We start from the raw sequence: 26,590 nt of genomic DNA on the forward strand, positions 1-26,590 counted from the left end.
CAGTTCTATGCCATTAAAATTCTTCAAATGCATAAAGTAATAGGATTTTGCTTGTGGCACTAAAAAAATTTGTCCGAAAGAAAGCGAACAAGTGCATACCAAAGAAAATCTTCTGAACAAGCTGCAAATCAAATGCTTTAAAAAAGCAGAGAAAATATCCGATCTACAGACAGAGAAAATCAGGAAAAAAATACTTACTTTTGATATTGTGTATTACAATCACCATGCCCATGAGAAAAGGCTATAACGTTAATTTTTTGTAATATATCTCAATGGCTCTTAAAAATATCCTAGAAACTAATAAAGACATAAGAACCCTAATTCTTTAGATGTACTAAACAAGACACACAGCACTGGGCACCAACTGGAAGGACAGAAGAAATAGGTATAGCATGTATCTTAGAATGGCATGGACATTAAACCTTTCCAGATAAATAGCAAACACTGGTCCATTTTATTGGTTCTTACCAAGGTAATATATATATATAAAATGGTCAATGTGGTATATTTTGTAAAGAAATGCTATACAGTACTGTTTGTACAGTACTATAATATAAATGTCTGTCATTTCTGAACACATGTCCACATTATGTAAAAAAATTATGGTGAAATATTTAAAAAACCTCTGGCGATTTGAAAGCCTAAATGTTGCTAATTTTAATTAGAAATTGAATTCATAAGTGCCTAGTCAACTTCTGATAATTGAGCCTGTAGGCTTATAAAAAAATTGGATAATAATCCACTGTTTTTGAGACTGCAAGATAGCCAGACAAAATTTGTCCTGTCAATAATGAGGTATAACAATACTAGTCATTGATTAGGATTTCAAATGTAACACAACATAAATAAACTTCTCCATAGAACTGTATAATCTACTGATCATCAACCATACTGCCAATCTGTACAGCTATAAGTATTTAAATGGCACTTCAGTGCATGCACAATTCCACATTTCCAGAGCTTTGTCTTTTTGCAGTATGTCCTCTTAGTTAATCGCCAAGGTTTTAATTTAAAAAACTCGGTAATAGCAAAATAACTGAGGACTGCATATGAGTGATTAGTAAAGTTGCAAACTGAATACAGTGTATTTAAAAATATCACCATCATCTGCCAGAAAAAAAAAAAATTCTCAATTATGCTACTGGTGGCATAGTTCTGCATTCCTGTATTATAAATATCATAGGTTACTTTATCAATTAGCATTCCTGTACAGCCTGGAGTACTTTCTTACCCACAGATAGACAGCAAACACTCTTCAATAGAATCTCGCTGAGCTTTGGTAAGAGAGCATCCCTTTGAGAGTCTGTACACAGTATGTAATAAGGAGTCGATGAGGGAAGCATGGTGCTCTGTGCCAGCAAAAAGAGGAGCACATCTGGTCAACAGAGGCAAGACCGCTGTGCAAAGGTATCGATTCAGAGCCAAAGCCATATCCGTAGCACTTAAAGCAGCCTATGAATTAAATGGGACAGAAGTTAGATTTGTCTCATCAATGTTGTTACAAATTACAAGAACTTGTTGTTTGTTTTTCTTTAGTAGTTATAAAAAGGGAAATTTCCACAACACACAAATGAGGATTTGATACCTACTGGAAGCTGGATGCCTAGCTTCTTTTCCTGCTTCTGAAGTCTCACAGATGGCTTTTGTTTTGTTTGGTTTTTAATGAACAAAAACATAAACACTAAAGGTAGCCATTCAAAAACAAAACAATTTTCAAGACCATATTAAAGAATGTCATAGTTGCTTAACAGAACACTCCAAAATCAGGTAATACCAGTCAAGTCTGCATTTACAAAACTCAGTATGTTTCTGTGTTACAATCAAGCCCAAGTTCCAAGTGAGGAAAAAATCCTCACCTGCTCTTTCTTAAATAACAACATAATTATTTTCAGAAAAATGTTGACATAAAAGGTCAAATAGGGAAATCAAAGTCCCATGTCTTAGCCCTCATATAAGCTCTCTAAATCTGATCTTTCTGGACCAAGAAAAATTAGATAGGAATAAGACTCACAGAAAAAAAGGCAGCAATTTTGAGGAGGTACTAAAACAAAAATTTAGTGATTTCCTAAATAACAATGTAGGTGTCCCTAACAAATGCATGGAGATGAACACTTTCTGTATATCTCTGGAAAAAGACTCTGTTACATGCTTCATTGGCAGCTTATCTGATTTTGATTCCATAGCACAAGCTCAGAAAGTCTCCTGGGGAAAGGCATTGCATCTCTTATGGATATGGGTATCAATGGGGGCTCTCATAAAGTGAGCATCATTCTGGAGAACGCTTCTTCACTGTTCTTCAGGTATTGTCAAAGCTCAGCAGCAACAGGCAGCTCATCCAGCATTTGAGAAATGCAGAAGACAACATGAAGAAATAAAAAATTTTTTTTTTGAGGGATGAAAAATGCTGCAGTGTTCAGTAAGACAGAACAAAAATAACAACAGACTTAAACGCTTACTGTATCTAAAGAAGCAGCAGCACGAAGATCTGGCAGAAAGCCAACTTCAAGAAGGTGTAGAAGAAAATCCTGGTCCTCAATTCCATAGACCCTGTCAAGGAATAAAACCATGGCTGCCTTGTGATCTGGGCAAAACCCCGCAGACATGTCAGGTTCCACCACAGTACCATCTAAAAGGAAGAAATAAGACTTCAATGACAAGGATCATCCTTCACCAGCAGACTACGCAGTCATGCTACAACTTGTCAGAGGTTTGAGTCTCTGTTAATAGCTAAGCATCTTCCCCATGGTTTTGTTACACACAGGCAACATATTTGTAGTTAACTGAAAAAGAATCCGTAAGGCAAATTCTACCCAGATAGACCCCAAAGTCCATACATGCTCTTCTGTTCATGCTTTGTGTATTAAGGGATTCTTATCAGTTGATACTCTAATATGATAAGTACCCAAAACATACTAATTCATCTACAGAACTACCTAGTTCTTAGAAGAAGCAGATAGAAAGTAAAAAATACAACAATTCTACATTAAACACCCCAGGAATGCAGCACTGCTGAGCATATCTGTAATGTATAATGAATTAAGATTGTGCTAAAAAGTCCTCTGTATCTGAAAACTTCTGAAATATCTGAAAGGAATTAATTGAAATATTTTTAAATTTTGATACTTTCATTTTCAAAACAAACAATTCTGTATCTATGAGCTGTACTCTATGCTACTGAGATATCACCTATAGATCTATCACTATTTGGAATATAAATAAATAATGGTGTAATAGAATGATTGATATTTTTGTCTCTTCTCCTGTAACCTATTCGCTACCCAAAAAAGCGGACATAATTCCTTTCCCTTTTATATTGATGCTCACATAGCTTCCACTATTGCAATCAATTCTGTGTAGGCAGAAAACACAAAGAAATGCATTTGCATATGTATGTCACGTATAACTTCACCATAGTTGCTGAAGAGCAACTCTGGTGTCTTAGTAAGATCTGCTAGAAACAATTGATAGGATTAGAACAGCAAAAGCTAAGGATTACGTTATCAAGAAGAGAGACTGTAATTTTTAAAAAATATTTTAGAAAAATAGAAAGTATGCATTTTTAAATTTCTTTTTAAAGTTGTAATAGATTTTCATGATTGAATTTAAATAAATGGGATTTACATCAGTGACTTAAGTGTACACAGAATTATTGCCTATAGCATGCAGAAGAATTTTTTAAACATGTTTGAAATACACATGATTTCTCTTCTAATTCACATAATAGTTTAATTTCTATAACATTTTTAAATGCTGAGAGAAGTATGAGTATCAATATGTCGTTAAATTACAAAACATAAGAATGGGATGGGAGCAAAAAAAGTAGAATAATCATCTTACCTTTAGCTATGGTTGGCATGTGGAAGGGAATACTAATTACTCCCACCAAATCTTCCAGTGGAATTAAAGACCGTAGAATTGATCTGATTCTAATGGCTTCCCCTTTACCAGCATGGATTAGCTAAGGAAAAGACAAATAAAAAATTAACAAGGTCTTCTTTTTATCTTCTATATGTGTTCATGTTCTCGAAACTTCCTGAACCATAGATACACAAGAATGACTGCTCTTAAAATCGCATTATAATTAATAATGCAAATTTCACGCAATCTGTATTTATTTGCTGTATTTTGGATGCAAATGTGTAAAGTCTAGAAATCTACATGTTTGGTTATTAAATAAGACTAAGCCTATTTTCAGAATGGAACGTTAGGTAAAGTAGATGAACAAAGCATTAAAATGTAGCACATGGTGGAAGGGCAGGGGAGAAGCAAAAGGAAACTTTCAGATGAAAAAAGCCAGGTTTTTGTCCTGGCCAAATAACAACACTTTCAGGTACCCCAGTTGTTTTAGTTTTGTTTTAAAAAAGGCAAGAGACAGGGAGAAAACAAGACAATTTTTTTATTCAAACAAAACAGATAGTCATACACTGACCTTATTATATGGATATCTCTCTCCTCAAGTTATTGGTCTCTGCACAAATCTGATACTGATTTATACTGATCTATATGAATTAGGGCACATTTGAAGGTAAAATGAGAACCTATGCGTAACTAAGTAGAATTTCTGAAGAACATGAAGGTATTTTGAATCGTAAACAAATATTTTCAAATAGTTTCAAGCTCTTAGGAACTAAGTGGTACAGGCTTTGTTTTTATAGTGTGAGTGTCTAATTCTTTGTATCTAATGCTTGAAATAGTGACATCTTACCTTTGAGAAGGTTTGTCAGTGTAAATAAAGATTATGAGATATCGATGTGTATGTCCCGGGACAATGCCTATTCCTACGTTTTAAAAGAATGCCCTATAATATTTACTCTTTTATATGCAATTTAAACAGTCTGTTTAAATAAGTATATGAAGAGAGTAAAACTGTGGTTTAAAAAAAATAAATAACTCTACAGCATCACAACAAACCAGGAAATTTGAGGAGTTTGATTGTCACAATGGACAATCAAACAATATTAATCACCGAAAGTTGTTGAAGACCAACCACAGGGAACAGTAATAGGAAAAGCAATGGAAGAATTCCTTTAAAAAGAACAGGTTCTGAATGGTTTGCAGAAATTCCCTGTAAATTAGCAGATGAACACATTATGTACATTAAGATACTATGTAGCCATACCACTGCTTTAATACCTGATAACGTGTTACTGTGAAAAAGCCAAACAGCAAACCACCAAACAATCAGTAAAACAACTATGCCTTTACTTTCCAATGCATGAAGACATAAAACTTACATGCATTTCAGGGGCACAACGTCCTAAGAGATCAATCAAAGCAGCATAAAAGGTCATGATTGCATTTCCCATGTGAATAGTGTCATCTTCTTGTTCTTCCATTTCACTGTAATTAGTTAAATGTTAATACAATTAAAAGATGAAAAAAATACAAGAAAGTTTTTACATCAGCTATAAAGAAAATGTGCTTATAGGTGGAACAGCTTACACATAGTGGCTTCTTGTTAACTAGTGGACTTGTAGCAGACTAACACAGAATGGAATTTGTCCCTAAAAGATTGTAGTGACATCTGCATTGTTACCATTTATCTGTCTCATTTTGCATCAGAGGATTGATTCTTAACTGACTGACAAAGAAAAAACAGAATTCTAAAGAGGACTTAATATTTAGAGAGAGTTACTTAAATTAACAGTGCAGAGGAAGCACTACTTGGCAGAATACAAATCTCTACCCTCCATAGAATCCAAGGAAGAATCCAGCTGATAATTCACATGTTAAAACAAACAAGTCATTTCATGACTAAGATTATAAAACAAATAAACAAAAATGATGGCAATGTAAGCAATTCCACTGCACCTACAGGGTTTTACTAGATCCGTTACTTGGGGAAGGTCCATCTCTTGTTGGATCTTCTGATATTTGTATTGCTTCCTCCATGGCAGCAAGTAACCCATTGCCTCCTTCTCCTCTTAGAGCTGGACCAAAACATTCAGGTCGACGGATAAGCAGTCTGACTACAACATTAGCATTCTCCTCCACACTCTCTCCTACCACATAGAACAAATATCAAGATTTAAGATTATATCAAAAACACTCCTGAAACATAATCAGAAAAAGGTACACAAAAGTGCAGAATGTATGCATCAGTCGATACTTTCAACTACAAACCAGTTTAAATATCATGACAAAGTTACATAAACACACAAACATACTCCTCTATTATTATAATAAAAGCTATGAAATAAAACATGTGATTTAATTCAAAATTAAACAGAGCCAAAGAAGTAACTATGTAACAAAGGATGTTTAAAGCATCACCGAAGCTACTGATTTGTAGTAAAGAGTCACAGTCAAGTGAGAGAGTTACTGAGGGGACGAATATAGCTGCTAAACACTAAAATTGGACTATCTAAATCTTCTTCAAAAGATGGGGGGTTGGCTCTATGTCTAGCATGAGTTTTATCATAAAAAGATTTAGGACTTTCTGCTCTACTTCAAAAGGAGGTGTGGGCATTTCAAAGACTAAAGATGGATCTAAAAAATCAGGCATAGGCTCGTAGGACCCTGTATGACTTGTGAAATGGGCATCTAAGTTACTGTGTGTCTTGCATAATTCTACTCTTTCTGCAAATTGTCCTTTAAATCTACGGTAACTTATCAAGCTGGCTTGTATTACTATTTTAAGTGACAAACTTATTTGAACATTAGAGGAAGTTATAAAATATATAGGCTTCTACTCTACCATTGCAAAAAACAGCGAAACGAAGAAAATCCAAATATCGCTCTCCTTCAACTGGATTCCATCCGATGTCTGGGTAGCCTTTAGAAATCAACAAAGGACAACTCTGCAATCCACATCCAGCCAAGTAGCGAACCACCTAAAAGCAAGGTAAGATGAAAAATATATTAATTGTGAAAAGGAAGACAAGTGCAGTTTCAAAGGGAAGCATCCTCATACGTTGTCTCAGATATGGTGTCCACATTCTATTATCTCCGATAAAACCATATCATACTTTGGGCAAATCAGAAGAGCAGCCTTTTTCTTAATTCACTTTCCCAGTCTTTTCCTACTTCTGCCATGAACTGCAAGACCTTACTTATCTTAATTCCTTTTTCCTCTCTCTAAATTACTGCTTTGCTATCTATATCTCATTTCTCTTGCAACCCTGAGCGTTACAAATTAGTCAATTTTGTAATATTCCCCAACTACACACTATCCATATTTGAAAACACGTCTTCTAATATAACTCACAGGTCTACTCTTTTATTTTAACCTTTCCTTTTCACTTGCCTTTTTTCTTCCTTTCTTTTTAAACACATAGCAGTAACACTCCCTGTAATTCAGACCTATAGTCTCAGTAGTAGTTTTCAGTCGGCCCTCTCCTTTCTGAATTGTAAGAATTGTAAGCATAGCCTTTAACCAGTTCAGACAGCTTCTTTTTGCTGACCATTTATAAGAGTGATAAGTCTAAAAATGTCCTTTTAAACACGTGGTCCATCTTCCTATTTCAAGAAAGGATCATCTACACTTATATTACTCCTGACAGATGCTTTCCTACAAAGGTTATAGCATGTCCAGAATTGGAACTCTTCAAGAACAAATTGGACAATGTATTCCACTGTCTTACCTTCCATTAGAAAGTGGTTTTTAATGTGTATCTTGAATCTGTCTTTCCATTATTTAAGCCGCTTTTCTTATCCACTACTGACATAGTAACCATTATTCTATTCCTTCTTGCAGCAGCAATTTACATACTCTACACAATTGTCACATGCTCTCTTCAGTTTTTTATTCTTTAGTCTAATTAATCCCAATTCCTTCAGTCTTTTCTGAAGCAGGTTTAAATGTTAGGGAAAAATACAGATAGATATAGATAGATATCTCTATGAAAATTTGTCATATATTGTAACAAGTTGTCACAAGGCTTCTAGTAATCCCTATTGCATTAAGCCACCACTGCATGTCATCATCAAGACAGAACAACAAAGAAAGATTTTAGCAATGAAGTTTTGTTGGGTATGGACTGAACTATTGCCAAAGAAAGAGCTGCCCTTAAGGCAATTCCTTTTGGTTACACCTGTGTATGTAATAACCATAAACTCAGTTCAACTATCCAGACCAACAGAAAGAACAAACAATAAGATCCTGATAGTCGTCCTCTGAAAGGTACCTAAAACTCCCATATAATTCTTACAATCTTGGATTTTGATTACTCCAGGAAACAGGAATCTTCCCCTCTCTACAGGGGAAAAACATGCTTGATAAAGAAGCTACCAACCTTCTCCAGATCAGGCTCCCTTAAAGCTAGTGCAAGTTCATTGTTATCCATCACAGAGGCTGCTGCAACGTCTAAAGGAGTTGATCCTCGCATAGAAGGAGAGGCTGTTAAAATAACATTTAGCTTCAACACCAACTTAATAAAAACCAACAAATTCATAGGAAATACATTAACTATTTTTTTTAAATAAAATACAACATTTTGTCATTAGTTAGCACATGATTATAAGCATATCATTTATACCACTCGGTTTATAATAAATCATCATGCACTTGCATGAAATCTGACATTGATATAAAATGAAAATACAATGTAGATGTTCAAGCTAGAAACAACTTTTCTTACACATTCCTATTCTCATCACATACTTTGTTTTAAGATCTCATTCTTTCTAATTTTGCTAACTGACACAACTTCGTTTTGAGGAAAAGGTAGCGGGATTTTATATCTAAAACACTGACATTTTATCAAATGTATTGAAATAGAAAATATCTTTGAGCTTTAAAATATAAGATTATAGGTTATCTATTTCTTTAAAAAATGGCAGTCATTATAGCATTAGAAAAAGCTCCAAATGCATTTGATTTGGGCACTTTCTCTCCAAAAAGATTTTTAGTTTATGCTTTTGTCCTGTACCTATACATTAATAAGGAATTTGTGATCATTTAAAAAAATTACTATGATGATTCTAAATAATTATATATTCTCAATTACAAGTACTAAATTAAATAAAGGATAAATGTATTTCCTTTATAACACTTCAGCCTAGAAAAGAAAGGCTAACATTTTAAGAAAATTTCAAGGTTCATTTCTGGGTATCTATACATGCATACCCAAGCAAATGAACTCTGTATTTCTCCCACTGCCATGGGTGTATACTGAACAGTCTACAGAAGAAAGTGCAGGGGAGCAAGCTTGAGTAGTGAGAAGTAAGCCCTAATGAAACGCTGCCAACATATATTTATGATTCGCTTCATTAAAATCTGGATTTTATTCTGTTCCTCAAAATGTGCAACTAAACACCAGCTCTCTCTTAATGTCCACGCACATACAAAAAAGTGTATACTAAATTACCTCAACTTAATGCTACTGTCAGGGGTTTGTTTGGAGTTAGCAATACAGTTAATGAAGACATTTTTGCAATGGGTAAAGAAGAAACTTCAACACAAACAGAGGGCGCAAACAGGGATGCACAAAAACACAGGCGGTTTTTTATATATATATATAAATGTGTATATATACATATAAAACAGCAGAAAGTTTTAATATTTTGTTTTTGAATCTCAAAAGCAACACACTTATTACTTACCAAGGCCAACACTGCTGTTTTCCAATAAATAGCTAAGATGATCAAACATAGCTTTTTGATTCTGCCTGCTGATGCGGCAAAAATAACATAGAAAACGACAGCAGTTTGCCACCATTTTTGGGAAAGTGATTTCCTAAGAAGCAAATAAAAACAGACTGAAGCTCAAACTCTAAGACAGGCATAAAACTTGCAAAAGACCATTTATGTAACAGCCTTTTAACACACTCATATTTAGGCATTGTACTCATTGCACCTCAGTGAAGTTAACTGTTTAGGTTTTACCCTGGAATCAACAGGGCTTTCTCAGCAAGTAAATAACTCCTTAAGCCCCAAAGATCAAGGTATAAGCTTGAAAAACAAGAGCTGGGATCACTCATAAATTCTAGATTCAAACATGAAACAATGTGAATGCTCAGATTCACAGAGTAATACTGCATCGATTTTTAATTAGTTTCTAAAAAGATCTCACCTTTAAAACCCAGTAAGCATATAAAGTCCTATTTGCAGGTTTTTCTTTAAAGCATCTGCAATTACAATGCTAATTATATCTTCCTCCAGAATGAAAGGATAGATTCTTCTAAAAACTTAGTCAACTACTGTGCTAATGGAAATTAGTAAGAGGTTATGGTCTCAGTACTTCCAGTGACTGCTCAGCGCCTTACAGGATAAAGCTTTGAACAGCTACATTCTAAAGTCTCTGTCTTCTAACAGTGAATTGCTTTACCTTGGATTCTCCTCCACCAAGCACATTTACCATCACTTCCATGACAGTTTCATGCATGCCTAAAGCTCTCATGAGATTTGGATGTTGGTAAAATACTTTATTATTCATGATGTCTCTACAGGAAAACAAAATAAAAAATTGGATTAAAATGTTAGGGACCAATAGTTTACCTATTATGTTATTTGCAAAGCTGATTTACTGTGCAATTCTTCACCACCTGAGGTGAAAAATTACCTCAGGGACTTTTTCAGGTTGAGCCTCAATCTCTCCTGATAGTCTGTTTTTCTATGCACATTGTGGAAGAACCTGACCTTTCTTTTCCCATATTATAGTTATTGCCCTAATCACCACTTGATTACACCAAAGTAGGATGCTCTTCTATTTTCATTAGAAATTCCATACCAGATGTAAAATTATTTTCTGACAAGAGCATGATCAAAACTGCTATATTAGCTTAAATTTTAAATTCATTTAATCAATATTTTTGACAAAGCATTCTTTTCAGAATATTTCAACCTTGAGACATTTGACGTCTGCCATCAAAACCAAGAAAAAACAATTGCAGAGGAAAGAGAATGTATATCCAGCTATCCTCTAAGCATCAGAAACAGAAGCTGCATAAATATTAACCTTAGCTCATGAGTTACTGCTCAAAAGAACTCTTCTCTCCTACATATTTCAGCAGAACAGATTTACATACTTTAAAATCAGTCCTGAAGATTATAATGTCAATATTTTATGCAGACATGTTATGTCCAATAAAAATGTCTGGTTTAAAAAGTAATTAAATTTCTAAAAACTGTAATTAGTCTTGAAATCACACACAACCCATAAATAAATGTAAAAGCAATCAGGTCATGGGAGAAAAGGACTAGCAAGTCACTATAGAAAATACTGTTGACAACTGTTCAAATTTCATTGTACGCTTTATAGCAGATTTTTTTTTCTGACCTAAAACTCCTGCAATCAGGCAAGGAAAATTTCAGCCTTATAAAAGATTAGACATGAAGAGGACTGTTCCATCACTCTAAAAGCTACAAATCCGCAACTATCAGTCATGCAACAGAATGCATGCAGTATGTCTGATGTAGATGGTACTATCAGAGTTTTTGACTCTCAGTAACTCCCAGAAAGATTAGCTGATCTTTTTCCCCCAAAGCCTACAACCGGACTTTGTATCAGAGATGACAGAGGATAGGCCCTGCCTCCAAAAGCTATCCATACCACATCTGCTTTCTGCACTAATGCTTCATGCTGTGGAAAAAGACCTCGATGGTATCAATCTGCCAAGTCATTCTAAACTCTTATTTGTCTATAGTAGCTTTGTTTTACAGAAATACAGTACAGAAAGTCAAAACATCACTTCAGGGGCTGGTCAGCAATATTACGCTACTTTGGAAAATACATCCACTTTCAGTGTCCTGTTTAACTGTGGACTGCATTATGAAATGCCACACTTAAGAAAAAAATCTTAACAGCATTTCTGAGGAAACTGAGTTTTTAAGCAGGAATGAGTGACACTTCCACTTCTTAGCTGGAAGAAAGGAATACTTTCCACTCATAGCAAAAAACTTGGCATTTCTAAATAGGTGATGCAGCCCAGGTTAGGCTATAAAAGGTACAAATGGCACAGCTGGGTAACCTACAAGATAAACAAGACTATGATAGAAGCTACCAAGAAGGGTGATAGAAACAGACAGCGAGAACACGAGCTTAACAGAAAGTACTCTTTCTTCCTTACACCAGACTTTCACATATCACCAAAAACATTAAATCAGATTCACAAAACCTTAGCTTTTGATTTGTAGCAGAAAAAAATGCAAAAGAACAAAAAGAAAGCAGAACATGAAATGAAAACCCCTCCGGGATTGTTTTTTTTTTCCAGGCACAACAATGCCAAAATCTAGTAATCACTCATTTTAGACTTCGTTAGCTTAAGTGAAATATAACAACTCAAATTTGAAGTACAAAGATGGATACCAATATTTTGTGTCTCTTGACAGGTGATGGACTTTCCCCTTTGCCAAAGTGTTAGCATGAGTACACTGAACATTGCAACAACCAGGGGAACATTGATGGAACCTGCGGGCACTGCAAAATTATGTATAGACATTATTTGGATATTTGTGATTTTCAGTAAGCTCAAAAAAAAGAAAAGGTATTTTGCACAACAAAAGCTTCTCTTCTCCTTGCATTCCTGGCATTCTTTATATAAGGCTATCTTTGGTTGTCATCGCTCTTGCTAATTGGGGATTTCTAGAAGACCACAGCTGATGTTTAATCTCACCAGACATCTCTCAGATGGTAACATTTCTTTAAAAAAAGTGAGAGAAAAAAACAAACTCTTTGCTGGTAGAGATGATCATGTTGTCTTTACTGTTTTCTCCAATTGTAGTCTTTATTAGACTATATTTTACTATTATTAATCATATAATTAGGAAAAATAAGACTGGGTGAACTACTTCATAGTTCAAATAGTACCAACTACATTCAGTGCAATAAAAAGATGGCATATGTACAGACTTATGTAGACACAACTCCATTAGTTGACTGCTGGGGGGAACTGTATGTGTCAACAGCTACCAGTCACTGCATTCATATAAAATGGACAGTGTTCCTGATAGAATTCTTCACAGCCATACTATTTAAAATATGGTAACAAGATGTATTTTGTAATATCATAAAACATTACATACATGTTTTCAACTTTTCTCACAAGAAGTCTTACAGATGTCATTTGCTTCTCTCCAAAAATGATACATACAGTGCTGAAAAGGCTGTATCTTACAACTGAAGATACTACACAACTGATACCAGTGTCTGCATTTACACCCATATAGAATATTCACATTCAAATTTCATGTATAACCTTGGCCATAACCATACAGCAAACAACAACAAATATCTGTAAATAAAGACAAGTTACACTGCAGTTATTTACCCTAATCCACGAATCATAAGTTTCTCTTCCTCCTTCCCCATTCTGACACTAAGCAAGGAACGGATTTGGCCGAGGGATGCCAGAAGATTGATTGTGTCTTCCACAGACACACTATTTATGGTGTAGGTCTTTGGTAGGGCTCGAACCAGGCCACCAATACCATCATATTGGCGATGTAGCAATACAAACATGGCCCTCACTAACTCCGGGTCTTCTATCACTGATTCCTGGGCCCAGCGTACCATTGTGTCTGAAATCAACTGCTGAAGAGTAGCTGTGAAGAAAATACATAAATCACAAAATTACCATTAATTACTCATCTCTCTACCAGTAGTCCCTCAGAACCCATTACGCAACAGCAATTGGAACGAACTCAATTCTTAAGACGGACCTTCTTCCTGGTATTTCTTTAGCAGACTATCAAAGGAAAATAAAATCTCACAAAAGAAGCAGAAACATCTCAAAATCAAAAGCCTATATTTAAAATTAAAATACAGAAAATAAATCTGATAACATAAAAATTATGAAGACATACAAGATGCTCATAAAGTCACCAGATGTATTTCTACACATTGCTTTCAAGATTTTTCCAGGAATTCAGGTCTGAGGGTTTTTCTTACACATTATGAAGTAAGACTGGAAAAATATACTGGTAGCACATGTAAATGCTGTATTATTTATTTACATGTCTAAGCTCTGCATCCACTCAAAATTTTATAATGTACAAAACAGAGTAATTTAACTTAGTCCTTTGCCAAAACCAAAGGCCCTTCAAAAGAAATAGAAATGAAGAGACTCCATTCAAATAAATGGCAAATCATCATTTGCATATTTTTAATTCAGTCTCTAATGAAGCAAGAAACCCACATCTGGTATTCTCACCGACAATCTTTATTAGTTGGGATATATATGTATATTTATATTTGGGAAAGTCATATGTTAAAATAGACAAGCTATAGAATGTCAGTTAAGATTTGAGACTACTGTTTAGAAAAATTACTCATGAACTATCAGTCAAGACAAAGTATTTGATAAAGACAATTGAATAATGTTCTTTTTCCCATCTCAGGGAACTTCCATTCAGGTTTGCAAGACTTTGTCAGATCAATTCAGGATCCTCCTGAGATATCCTGATAGTTATACATTAAAGAATTTCACCTTTAGTACTTAGCTAACTAAACGATTTATTTCCATGTCAAGCGGATAACAGTGAAAGTTTGACAAGGGAAACTTGATAATCCCTCCTGAAGTTCAATAAACTGCCTAATAAATATCCTGATGTTGAAGAAGGTGGCTGATGCAGACCAAACATCAAAAATATTTTCAAATTAGAAATCTATGTGTTGAGACAGTAATATGATTTTGGAGTAAACCAGATGCTAAACTCAAACAAAAAAAAGTAAAAGTACTTAAAGATATTGAAGGGACAGTTTACAGAAAAGAGAATGTTCAACAAAGAAGAGAATTTCTGCTAAGATGTGCTAATACAGGGTAAGGGGAAAAAAGAGTAATAGTACTGTATTTTATTGTTACTGTCCAAACACTGTACTATAGGTGTTTCCATTGTCACACAGCATAGCATTTTTTAGAATAAAAATACTTTAAAAATAAGTAAAAGAATGGAATGTGTTTGGGTTGGTATTTCAGAAGGACTGAAATAAATAATAATAATAAGGGACACAATAGAAAGTTTCCTTTGTTTTTTGTGAAGAATCACATGAGCAGGCTGTTATTCGGCTCCTGTTTTGGTAACTGCAATACTGCATCCCACCTACCTGTGGGTCTGGCTGTTATCTTGCTTGCAATGAAAAACCCAAGCAGCCTAGCCACCGCAATACTGTTTAATTAGTTTAATATAATACTACCTTTCATGAGAGAGAGAGAATCGGATTTTGCAGAGCTTTAAGCTTACTACAAGAAAAAAAATTAGGAAACCGTAGGATTCATCACCACATTCTGCATAGACCTAGCCTCTAATTATCACTGCCTGACAACTGAAATAACAGTTATAAACTGCAAAGCTAGAAGGCACACTTTTAGGACAAAAATATTTCTACTTAAAGAACACTAAGCTAACACTAATAACTGGCAGCTAAGAAGCCATCTCATTATAAGTACCCTGGAGAAATCTTCTCGTCCATAACTTTAGGCACTTACATTAAGCAACCAAGTTAAAAGGCCAGTCTCCCTAGGAATTCTGTGTAGTCAGTGACGGAAACCAAGTTTTTTACCAAAGTCAGAACACCTAAACTGTGTGCCCAGAAATTCATTCCTGCTAGTAGGGTAGCAGCATAAAAAATTCAGACATTTGAAAGTGCCACCCACTATAATAAAGGCAAAAAAATCATAAAAATAAAATCAGCATTGACAAGTAAAAAATAAAAAAATTTCCATAATCAATTGGCACCAAGTGCAGAACTTGGATGCCACTGGTAATGACTCCTATCAAGATGGAAAGGCAGAAAGTGTCAGAAAAATGACAGAAGAAGAATCACAGTGAGCAAATCTTGAATTTTAGGTCGGGTGGGGAGGCTTCTCCTAAGTACAGCTTTGCAGATTATGGTCTAATTGCACAGTCTTCTTTAATTTGGTAATCTGCATGCAAATACTGATTTGAAGCTGCTGCAGCTGATTTTATGAGCAAGTTCTCATAATCAGGACCTTGCTACAATTATTAAGTCTGCACTAATTCTACAAAAACCAAGATACATTCTGGAAAAATTATGACTTGAAAAAGGATCACGGGCAAAAAAGCCAGTGGAAGAAATTTTCCACTACTTCCCATTGGGAAACAAATGTGCCTATCATAAAAATTCCATCTGAGCTTGTTTTGAGTCAGAGCTACAAACTTTAAGGTGCACAGATGTTTCACTAAAAATCCATCTTGTTTTGGCTGAAAATATATGAAGAACTTCCTCCCCTGCTTCTTTTGCCATTTGGAATCAGGATACAATAAACTGATTTAATTTTGCTTACAGGACGTCTTAGCATCATCATCAACTGGCTTCTCAGCTTGCTGCTTCTTCAGATATGTAACTTTTTCCATAAGGTATAGGAGGCGACCCCTAATGGTTAAATCACTGTTTCCATCCAAGGTTCCATCTTCATCTAGTTCAATTCCTGAAATAAAAAATATACACTAAATAGTAAAAGAATAAAATTAAACAAGTTACAGACATGTTTTGTATCTTGTATGTACAAACATTATCAAATTGAACTATGTTGTTCTGCTCTGTTAGAACTACAAAGGAGTTTGATATGGGATATGCTTAACCAGCAGTTTGGAACAAGTATAGATCAGGTATATGTGCAAGGCAGGAAACTGCAGATAAGGATCATGTAATCTTATTAAGGTATTGTATAAATTGTGTGTTATTATACATAAAATATATAGTTAATATATTTCTGTGGTCAGCTCCCCCAGTATGCATGTTTCCATGCTAACGCTGATGCCTGTGTTTTGGACATATGTAGCTCAGAAGTGTAGACATAGTCCCTACTGACACAGTATGGTTCAACTGATACTAGTAAGGACTAGGAGATTTTTAGGTAAAACATATCATAGAAGTGAAAGAACTAAAGTTACAATAAATATACTTTCTAGTGACCAGTCAGAAGAAAGTAGCCACCTTCACAATACAGTGGCTCTTTCATGATATTCCTATAACAAGCTATAAAAATGTAATAAAATGTGAGTCTTTACAGAATCACAGAACAGCTGAGGTTGGAATGAGCCTTTAGAGATCATCTAGTCCAGCCTCCCTGCTTAAAGCAGGTTCAACTAGAAACTAGAGCAGGTTGCTCAGGACCACGTCCAGTCAGGTTTTTAATATCTCCTAAGGTGGAGACTCCACAACCTCCCTGAGCAACCTGTTCTTGAGTTCCATCACCCCTACGGGGCGGGGGGTGGGGAAGGAAGTAGAATTTCCTGTATTTCAATTTGTGCCCATTGTCTCTTGTGCTGTCACTAGGCACCACTGAGGAAAGTCTGGCTCAGCCTTCTTTACTCCCCCTACCCAACAGGTATTTATACGCACACATACAATCCCCCCATGAGCTTTCTCTTCAAGTTAAACAACCCACCCTCTCAGTCTCTCCTCGTACAAAAGATGCTCCAAGAATTTAATCATCTTTGATGGCCCCTCCCTGAACTCACTCCAGTGTGTCCATGTCTCTCTTGTACTGGGGAGCTCAGCTGTCGGCTTTCTTTGCTACAAGGGCCCATTGCTGCTCATGCTCACCTTGTTGTCCACCAGGATCCCAAGGTCCCTTTCTGCGAAGCTACTTTCCAGTTTGGTCCCTAGCCTGTCCTTGCTGCATGGGGTTATTCCTCCCCAAGTGCAGGACTTTGCACTTCCTATTGCTGAACTTCATGGGATTCCCGTCAGCTCATTTCTCTCAGGTTTCTAACTTTATTCATTCATGAATACATTGTAAAGGAATTAAAAATCTTGACCTATACCTATTACTCACACTAAAATAAGCTCAAAGTAAAAAGGTCATTCATCTATTTTTTCTGGGTTTTTTAGTTGCCAATATAAGTTCTAAAGTTAAGGGTTTTGTGGGGAATTCTTTAGCAGTCTTGAATTTTATAGGATGTTTCTTCACGACATTACATCATTCTTCTCAATTTATTGCATCTGTTCTTAATTGTCTGATTTTTTGCATTAAGTACAGTTCCATTTCCATTAAAAGTTATTTTGTTATATTTTGTCCTAAGAGAGTAATTGATGCTAAACTAAACAAGGATCATCAGTAACTTCATATTTTACACTAAATCATATTACAAAATGGTTTGGATGGCAGTCTCTTCAACCAAACTAATTAACAGTAAAGACACTGAAATGTCTTATCAATTAGAACACAGAGATGCTCTGAAATTACTCAAATGAAATGTCTGTTTTCCCACAGTTATGCTGTCCCCTGAGCTCTAGTTGTACTTTTCTGATTTGCAAACTGTCAATATAATTGTCTCTCAACCGTTTCACAAGATGTGAATCCCCAAATGGTGGCTGGCTAATCAACCAAACATAGGACTCAGGATGTGTAATTGTTTTACCTATTTTGCAACAGCCATATTTTGAATACACAGAGCAATTAATTCTGCGCTACTGTAATGCATCCTCTGACCCACAAAATTAATTTTCTACTTGTAGATTATGCAAATTACTATTTCCCCATAAAGAAAAGAAAAATAATGACAAAACTAGACCAAGTAATTTGAACAGAGGAGAATGATTGTAAAAGACTAAGGAAAAATCAAAGAGAAAGATAAAGCCTCTTCTCCTTTCAAATGTTATTTCTAAATTCTTTATTTAATCTTTGTTTTCTGTCAACTGACAGTTTACTTCGAATCTTCCTTTTTTTTTTTTCTTTTTTCATGTTTCATTTAAAATAAAAATATTTCATTTGAAGTGTCATAATGCACCTTCATCACGTTTGTGGATGATACAAACTGGGGGGAGCAGAAAACACACTCAAGGGCAGGAAGCTCAACAGGGTAGAGGAATAGGCTGACAGAATACTCGAAGTTCAGCAAGGACAAATGTAAAGTTTTGCAACTTGGACAGACCAACCCCATGTGACAATACAGGCTGGGCATGAACTGGTTAAAAAAACATCTTTCCAAAAAGAACTTTGGGGGTCCTGTTAGACAGCAAGCTAGACACCAGTCAGCAGTGCACTCTAACAGCAAGGAGAGATAAAAACATCCCGTATTAGCAGAAACATAATCACTATCTCAAGGCACGTGATTATTCCCCAGCACTCAGCACTCATGAGATGACATCCGGAATACTACATCCAGTTTTGGGTTACCCAATACAAGAAAAACATTGAAGAGCTGGAGAGCATCCAACAATGGCCCATCAAGATGATTGGTGCCTAGACCACTTGTCCTATAAGAAGAGGATGAAGGAACTGGGTTTATCAACCTGCAGAACAGAAGCTTTATGGTGGACCTAATAGCAGTCCACCAAAACCTACAAGGAAGTTAGCAAGAAAATGCAGCCATGCTCTTTTCTGAGGTGAACAAGATACAATTGTCAAACTAAAACAGGCGGGGTTCCAAACTGACATAAGGAAAAAAGAAAAAAATCACCATTAGGACACTCAAGCCCTGTGACACGTTGCCCAAAGACATTGTGGAATCTCTGCGCTTAGAAGCTTTCAAGACCCAAGTGCAAAAATTGCTGAGCAACCAGGTCTGAGTTCAGCATTGAGTAGGAGGCTGCATTAAACACATTCCATGATATTTGATACCTTAATAAATCTGTGATTATTTTAAGTAACAGAAATATCTTTGAGATGGACCAATCTAACCAAATTGTCTTGTGATACACAAGGATATCAGCTGTGCTTGCTCTACCAAGAAAGAAAATTCATGTACTATGAAGTCAAATATTGACGGCATGTTTTTCTTTATTTGAATATTTTAAGGTAGTGAATTAAATAATTAAACATGTTATTTCCAGTTAAACTGGGATCAATAAGGAATGCAATTCAGGAGGAAAAGTGCAGAGATCTTCCTGTCCAAAGCTCCTTCCTTAACCAGAGTATTAGTTTAAAAAAATATTAACACACTTCCCTCCATTAGCTTCTTCTAGCTAATGGGACATGATGTGAAAGTTCAGCTGCTTGTCTGCTCATGCTGCCTGCTAAGTGCCTCTCTTACTTTTTTTTTTTTTAAATAGCATACTGAAGTAAAATGAAGGGATGAGTATCCTCCAAACAGGAAAACAAAGTCCTCAACGCAAAATGTAACTAAGCACACATTCTGAACAAAACTACTCTACAACTGAATTCGCAGTATTCATGGATACGAGCTTGACATTTAAAATACACATTTTGGCGCTTCATTTTTATATTGGTATTTTTGTATTTAAATTGTTACTAAATTTCGCATTTTAATATGACATAGAATTTAATTGTTTTTTATTAACTAAAGTGAAGAAATCAAAACCACAGAAATTTAACTGCGCCTTTTGATTATTAGTCTATTTCAATAGATAATAAACTTCTATATCTTCATTGATGTCTGAGAATCAGCCACTAATACTATGTTATATTGTGGTTAACATGGCTATAGTCAACTTGATACAGCAAAGATGACCTGTACCAACCTATGCAAGGGAATGCAACGAAGAGAGAATAGGGTAGAGGAGTCCCTTGAATAACAAGTGAGCTACAGCATTATCTGATACATTAAGCCCAAAGAAATTCCCAGAGTTGTATGGGTGAAAAAAAACCCTTTTCCCTCATGAAGCAAAACATACTGCATTCCCTTCTAGTTTGATCAGATATGAAGATAAGAACATTTCCTTGGTTTTGACTACAAGTTGAGTATCTTTATTTGATAGTGTTTATAATTGATATAGTGTAATCTATAGACTACTTAGTTGGTGTTTCTTATGTAAAATTATTTAGAAAAATTGCTTCTAAAACTAATATAATTAAAAAAGTAAAACTATTCAGTAACAAGACTTACCACAGTGTGTCATTAGGTCTTCATGGAAATCCAAGAGTTGATCCCGAATTTCTTCAGGGCAAGGACAATCATTTTTATCATCTTTAAAGTTCAGCAGCATGTTAATCTTAAGCAATACAAAGGAAAGGCAAATGACACTGATCTCCAAAAGGAAAAACTTTGAAATCAAACAGAACTCTGCCACGCATACAGCACAACAAAAAATAAATTGTCCATTGTAAGCTGTACCTGCTCCTGAGGAGGGGATCGAAATTCTTTTGTTTTTCTAGCCGTCAGGGCAGCAGACATGTTCAAGGCCTGCATCACTTCATTGTACCGGAAGCGTTGATTCTCTTGAAGCTTGGCCACAAAATCATCTGAAAATGCTACAATGGCTTCTATTCGGTGTCGTACTTGGCAATCACACAGGTACTGAAGTAGATGACACATCTGAGAAAACAGTATCGTAAGAGAAAGAAGAGTTGGCAAGCTAAGAAATATCTTCTGTATATTATGCTAATAAGGATGGATTCCTTACAGCAGCAGTTACTATCAAATAAAGTGACTGAAATCTTTAATGCTGTCATTTACTACATGTGAAGTAAAGCTACACCAGAAATATCTGGCATCTGCAAGAGATTTAAGTGCCTCAGACATTGAGACTTTCATTAAAGTTATAAGACAATGGATTTGCTCCTTGCTTCTAGGGAATTTCTTTTCTGTTTGGATCCATAAAAATGAAGAATTCCCTGTTAATGTCATCGAGAAAGTAATTCTATTTAATGAAACAACAGTTGTTTGATCTATGGTGAACATGTTTATATCATCAGGAAGATACTAAATCTTGTTGTTTCCTGTAAGGAAATCACTTCTTTATTTAACTAACATCAAAATGCTGTATTCCTTGAAAGAGAAATTACCAAGTGAAGAAAAAAGGATCTGTGAAGAAATGGGAACAACCACTATCACAGCAGTATTGTTACCTGTAATTTAACAGGTTCTGGAAGTTTCATCTGAAGAAGTCCTTCCTTTGGCACTTGCTCCCCTCTGGTTTCTTCCTCTCCTTCTTCTGACTTGAGCTCATCTGAACTCAGCTCCTTCTCTGAGAAATCAATTTCATCCTCCTGGCTCATTGCTTCTTTGAAAACCCGGGGCTCAATCAACTGCAAGATGTGTTTCAGATCCCCATTGTGGAAGATTCCCATAATTAGGAGGGTATAAAAGAGCTTGATGAGAGGGACAAACAGAAATTCTGTAGAACCTCCAACTGGATCTCTGACATGGAGGCTGCCCTCCTGAACAGCTTCAGTCAGCATCTCTATGGTTTTGGCCTTTAAAATTTCCAGAGGGAATTCAGGACTGAACTGAAAGCATTCACTGCTAATGCTTACAAAACTTGGAGAGGAGAACTGCATTCTTGGCCTTAATGAAGTGCTAAGACCTATACCAGGGAGGCCATGTTTTTTGTTTTCATCAGGAAACAAAGTAATACTCTTGGTCTCATCTGTCATTGGAACTATAAATTCATTATTCATCATTAACCTGGCAGTTGCGTAAGTATTGAGATGGATGTCAATGAGTAAGTCATAATATCCTGCACGTAATAATCCTGGCATATATTTATTCTCAATAGCATACAGGAGCTGAGATTCATCCACATGGCTACACATAGCATGGGCCACTCGGTTGTTGCCTAAAGCACAAACAGCTGAATATAATCGGAGGGTATGGTAGTGAAATTTCAGCAATTCTTCTTGTTCTGTCAGCTCTAAAATATCAATTGTTCTGCAGAGAAAAAAACAATACAGTAAATTCCGTATCAGTGCAAAAACTTACTGAAATGAAGGAATTCAAAATTCTCCCTAAGGATAACATTAGCACAATATCAGTTCTAGGGATGGACGTTTTCCACGTTTCAGCTTTCATGCGAGAAACACTGTCAACCTAAGAATCAAGGACTAATAACAAAGTTCAATCAGGAATTTATTCAAGTCACTCCTAAAGTACAACTTCAATTACCTTCAGTGGGGAAAGATCAAAATTATTTACTTAACACAGAATACTTCTTCATACTACAAACAAGAATTTGGATAACTGAAAATGAAGGTTTTAAAACTAGTATAAGTTGAGATATTTATATCATTTACTGTTTTTAGATCTGGGGTTGCAAAATGGCAACAGACTAACCAGCTCATTTACAGAGGGTTCAGGGGCGGGGTTGTTTGTTTAGAATTCTTACCTAATTTTTTAGTGATTTTATTTTCAGTTTTGGCACTGGCAAAATGCTGAGACATTTGGGTAACAAGGAAATCACAAAGTTAAATTTCATCAATTGTTTAAACTAAATTTAGGAAAATTGAAGTAATGGAATAATTGGTCACATATCTTAAAAAATCTCTACAAAAACAGATCTTTGCCTATCTTACAGGTTCTATTTAATAATTCATAAACAGACTTCCTTTCATTTTCTTTCAAAACCTACATATACTAGGAGTTATTAGAGTTTGTTAAAGAGTTTGGAGAGAAACTAGGAGAGGTTGGAAACACAACAAAAGGAGGCAGATTTTAAAACATTGAAAAATAAGATTAATTTTTAATATTAGCTAAATCAAAACACACTGCCTTTATTTATATGTGTTATAAATACAGAGAAGACCTTGGGCTTTTCTTATAGAAATTTTATTACATGTCTGGCTTCATAATCCCAACCTAACTCTGATATACTTCAACACACAAACATCAACCTGTTTTCTTCAGGAATATGAAGGGCCATGAACTGCAAAGGATTCAGGCACTGTATCATCCAGCCTTGACGTTCACTGATCCGAGAGACATCAACCTTCAAGAAGTGGTTTGGCACTCTGCTCCAAAGCACATGAGTCAGAAATTGGACATGGAGACGTGGAGGACACTGAGAGACCGGGTTTTTGTGTTCACTTTTGAATAAGCCAGCAGATAATGGCATTACATTCTGGAAAATTCCAACAGAAGAGACAATCAGTTTCATCTTCTTTACCAAACAATGAATATATGATATTTTTCAAGAAATATATTCAACATATTGTACAGTAAAGTACAGTGCAACAGGAAATCAACATTTTTAGTAGTTTGTAAAACCAGCTGTGAATTGTTGGCAGATTAGCATCAAGAGAGCATTGTCAGTAACAGATTTTTTAAAATAGCTAAATTTGAAATAGAAATTTGAATGGAATGTGTGGTCACTTCCTTGGACCAGAGATCTGAACTCCACTCTTTTTTTAATTAAAATTAAACTCCACTCTTTTCTTACCTCTTCTGACTTCTTAGATATCTATGTATCCAAAGCATGGAAATAAATTTCAGCTGTTTTCTTGAGTGTACTGTTTAAGTGTACTTTAAAAGTATTTTAAAACCCTAACCTAATCTGCAGATACACCAGTCATCCATGCTCTGTTTGTAGAATAAGAGATTTGCCTTACTAACCCCCATGATTTTGTTTCATCATGAAGGACGAGATTCAGAAAATTCAACAGGACTTTGCAATACCCTCTGCCAATTCTAATCAGTTACAACCCTTCTCATCCAATGTACTGTATTTTAAATACATGAAGTATTTAAAACTGAGGTAAGAATGAAAATGGCAATACTGCAAACACTTGGAATCATAAAAATGTGCCTAATACCAAGAACACATTACAGGCAACAAATGGCCAAAAAAAAAAGATTATTTGATATGACATACTAGTCCTAAACCTGCACAAAACCAAGCATTATTTACCTTTATCCTTCCCAATTCAAACTGGAAAACATTTGGGCTTGTGGCTTGAGCAAATACAGCAGGAAATAACTTTGTACTCGGCTCAACCTAAATCAAAGATGCACAAATATATAACCACTGAAGACAGCAAAACACTATTACATATTAAAAAGCCCCTAATATCTGTATTGACAGTCAATAAGTGCAAGCCTTTGAATAAAACCCCAGAAAATCCAAACAGGAGGGAAAAATCCCTGCCATAACAGCAATAATTACTTTTTCTTCCAATCTTTTACAAACATTTCTAATAAGATGCAGCCTGAGGATTTGTTTTTCCCCCTTCCCACTGGAAGACATCATCAAAAAACACTCACCTGATAGTATGTGCCTAGTTCCTTGCCATTAGCTGTGAAGGTCAGCAGGCCACTGGCAGCATCAACCAAGCAACCAATCTCCAGACCATTATTATTACGTCCTTGTCCAGGGCTCATGCTCTCTCCTGCGCACACCATATAGCAGTTGCTGCGTTTTATACTGAATGTCAAAAGACAAATTTATTCATGGATGGTGTGTAAACTTTATGTAGTGGACTAAGAACAACTTTGTATGGCTGCAACCAACAGGGCCTTGTGGCTGAAAACAGTGGATCCCATCATAATCAATGCCAAAATTCAATGAAACCTAGACTTCATAATTGAAAAAAATAAAAACGGAAGATGACAAAATATGAACAAGCTCAAATCTTTTGTAAAATTCCAAGAGACAAAACTGACTTTGCAAGTTAATGTTTTAAATCATTTAACGTTAAGCATAACACAAAGTTTCTGGCATGGATCCCTAGCTGAAGTGCTGAGAGGAGCTGTTGTACTAATTTTTGCCCGCTCAAAAATACTACAAAGTATTTTGCTCTACTTTGTACCAGTTCAGAAGTCAATATTCACAGGATCATGGTCTGAAACTACATTGAAAAGCTGCACTATTTTACTTTTCAGTGCCTATTGATATGATTAGATCATTACTCCACTGTTTCTTCACAAGATAGAGGAGAGAACAAGGTACACTTTTTCCTATTACGTTTTTTGTTGGTTTTGTTTTTTTTTTTTTTTTACATCATCCTAATTACATTAAATGGGGTGGATTTACAGTTTATAAATTGTTAGTTGCTTTTATGGGTATAAAATATGTATCTTATTACGAAAATTGTAACCAACCTCTCATGAACCTTCCCTTTTTCATCTCCCAGTGTAACTGTGACAGTACGCACTCTGTCCAAGTCAAAGCTTGTGTCATACTGGTGAAAGTCAGATGTAATCCAGCCCACCCAGACATTAGCAGGTTCTTGACCAGGAAATATTCTCACAGAATAATAGTACTGTCAATAAAAAAATAATGTCAGTAAATGTTAGTATTTGGTTTCCAGTGTATCGGTTCGATTCAGAATTAATTTGTTGCTCTAAAATCTGAAAACATATCATCTTTTCAAAAGTTGCATAGGTTTGTTCAAGCACAATTCATAAGCAAAGCAACAAAAGAATATAAACACAAATCAAAATACAGCCAACAAAATATGTATGTTAAAACAAAAAATGGAAGAGATTAAAGATGCGGCTTATACGCTTGTATTGTAGGCTTCTGCGTCCTAGCATTGTAGGCTACTTTTGTACTGCAGCTACAATTTTTATACTGTAGGTGACTCAGTTTCTAGTATCTAATATCTTTTAGAAAGAGGAGAATACATCCAAAAGAGAAGTATTTTCCCTTTGAACATTGAAGAGTGAGTGCTTATGGAGCTGATCTTGTCAGAGAAAGATACTCAAAACCTGTACAAAACTTTCACTTGGAATTCTATTAAATAAATGCTGAGTAAAATTAGTATAGATGTTTTCAAATGGTCCTGAACACTGACCTATTAGTTTAATGCACTTTTTCCTATTTATTACATTATTCTAGAACTATTTATTCTTCCTCTTTTATGTTTGGTGTTATCAATAGTAGTTTCAAAAATGGATTCAACTAATTTACGGCTTTCCATGTGGAAAGTGTTTTAGACTGACAAGTCAAAACAAAAGGAACATAGCTGTCTCAACTTCAGTAGTACAGGACTACCACAGACATTTAAATTAAAAATTTTGCCTGAAAATTACAGTTTCTGAAACTCTTACAAGCAAAAACATGTAGTTG

At 35.3% G+C, this 26,590-nt stretch overlaps 1 protein-coding gene across 1 annotated transcript in view; it reads right to left on the reverse strand.

Moving 5' to 3' along the window:
• RYR2 (ryanodine receptor 2) overlaps window positions 1-26,590 on the reverse strand; it is a 341,359-nt gene that overhangs the window by 131,029 nt on the left and 183,740 nt on the right. The window contains exons 33-50 of the mRNA XM_050893208.1: window positions 25,621-25,781; window positions 24,784-24,943; window positions 24,431-24,517; window positions 23,418-23,644; window positions 21,657-22,458; window positions 20,923-21,123; window positions 20,695-20,800; window positions 16,185-16,328; window positions 13,209-13,482; window positions 10,268-10,382; window positions 9,544-9,676; window positions 8,235-8,338; window positions 6,698-6,833; window positions 5,816-6,002; window positions 5,235-5,340; window positions 3,838-3,958; window positions 2,457-2,626; window positions 1,232-1,452 (exon numbers count right to left, since the gene is read on the reverse strand). Of these exons, the coding sequence (XP_050749165.1) occupies window positions 1,232-1,452; window positions 2,457-2,626; window positions 3,838-3,958; window positions 5,235-5,340; window positions 5,816-6,002; window positions 6,698-6,833; window positions 8,235-8,338; window positions 9,544-9,676; window positions 10,268-10,382; window positions 13,209-13,482; window positions 16,185-16,328; window positions 20,695-20,800; window positions 20,923-21,123; window positions 21,657-22,458; window positions 23,418-23,644; window positions 24,431-24,517; window positions 24,784-24,943; window positions 25,621-25,781 (3,455 nt within the window). The remainder of the gene's footprint in view (window positions 1-1,231; window positions 1,453-2,456; window positions 2,627-3,837; window positions 3,959-5,234; window positions 5,341-5,815; window positions 6,003-6,697; window positions 6,834-8,234; window positions 8,339-9,543; window positions 9,677-10,267; window positions 10,383-13,208; window positions 13,483-16,184; window positions 16,329-20,694; window positions 20,801-20,922; window positions 21,124-21,656; window positions 22,459-23,417; window positions 23,645-24,430; window positions 24,518-24,783; window positions 24,944-25,620; window positions 25,782-26,590) is intronic.

The sequence above is a fragment of the Gymnogyps californianus genome, chromosome 3 (genome assembly GCF_018139145.2).
Source record: "Gymnogyps californianus isolate 813 chromosome 3, ASM1813914v2, whole genome shotgun sequence".
NCBI classification, from domain to species: domain Eukaryota; kingdom Metazoa; phylum Chordata; class Aves; order Accipitriformes; family Cathartidae; genus Gymnogyps; species Gymnogyps californianus.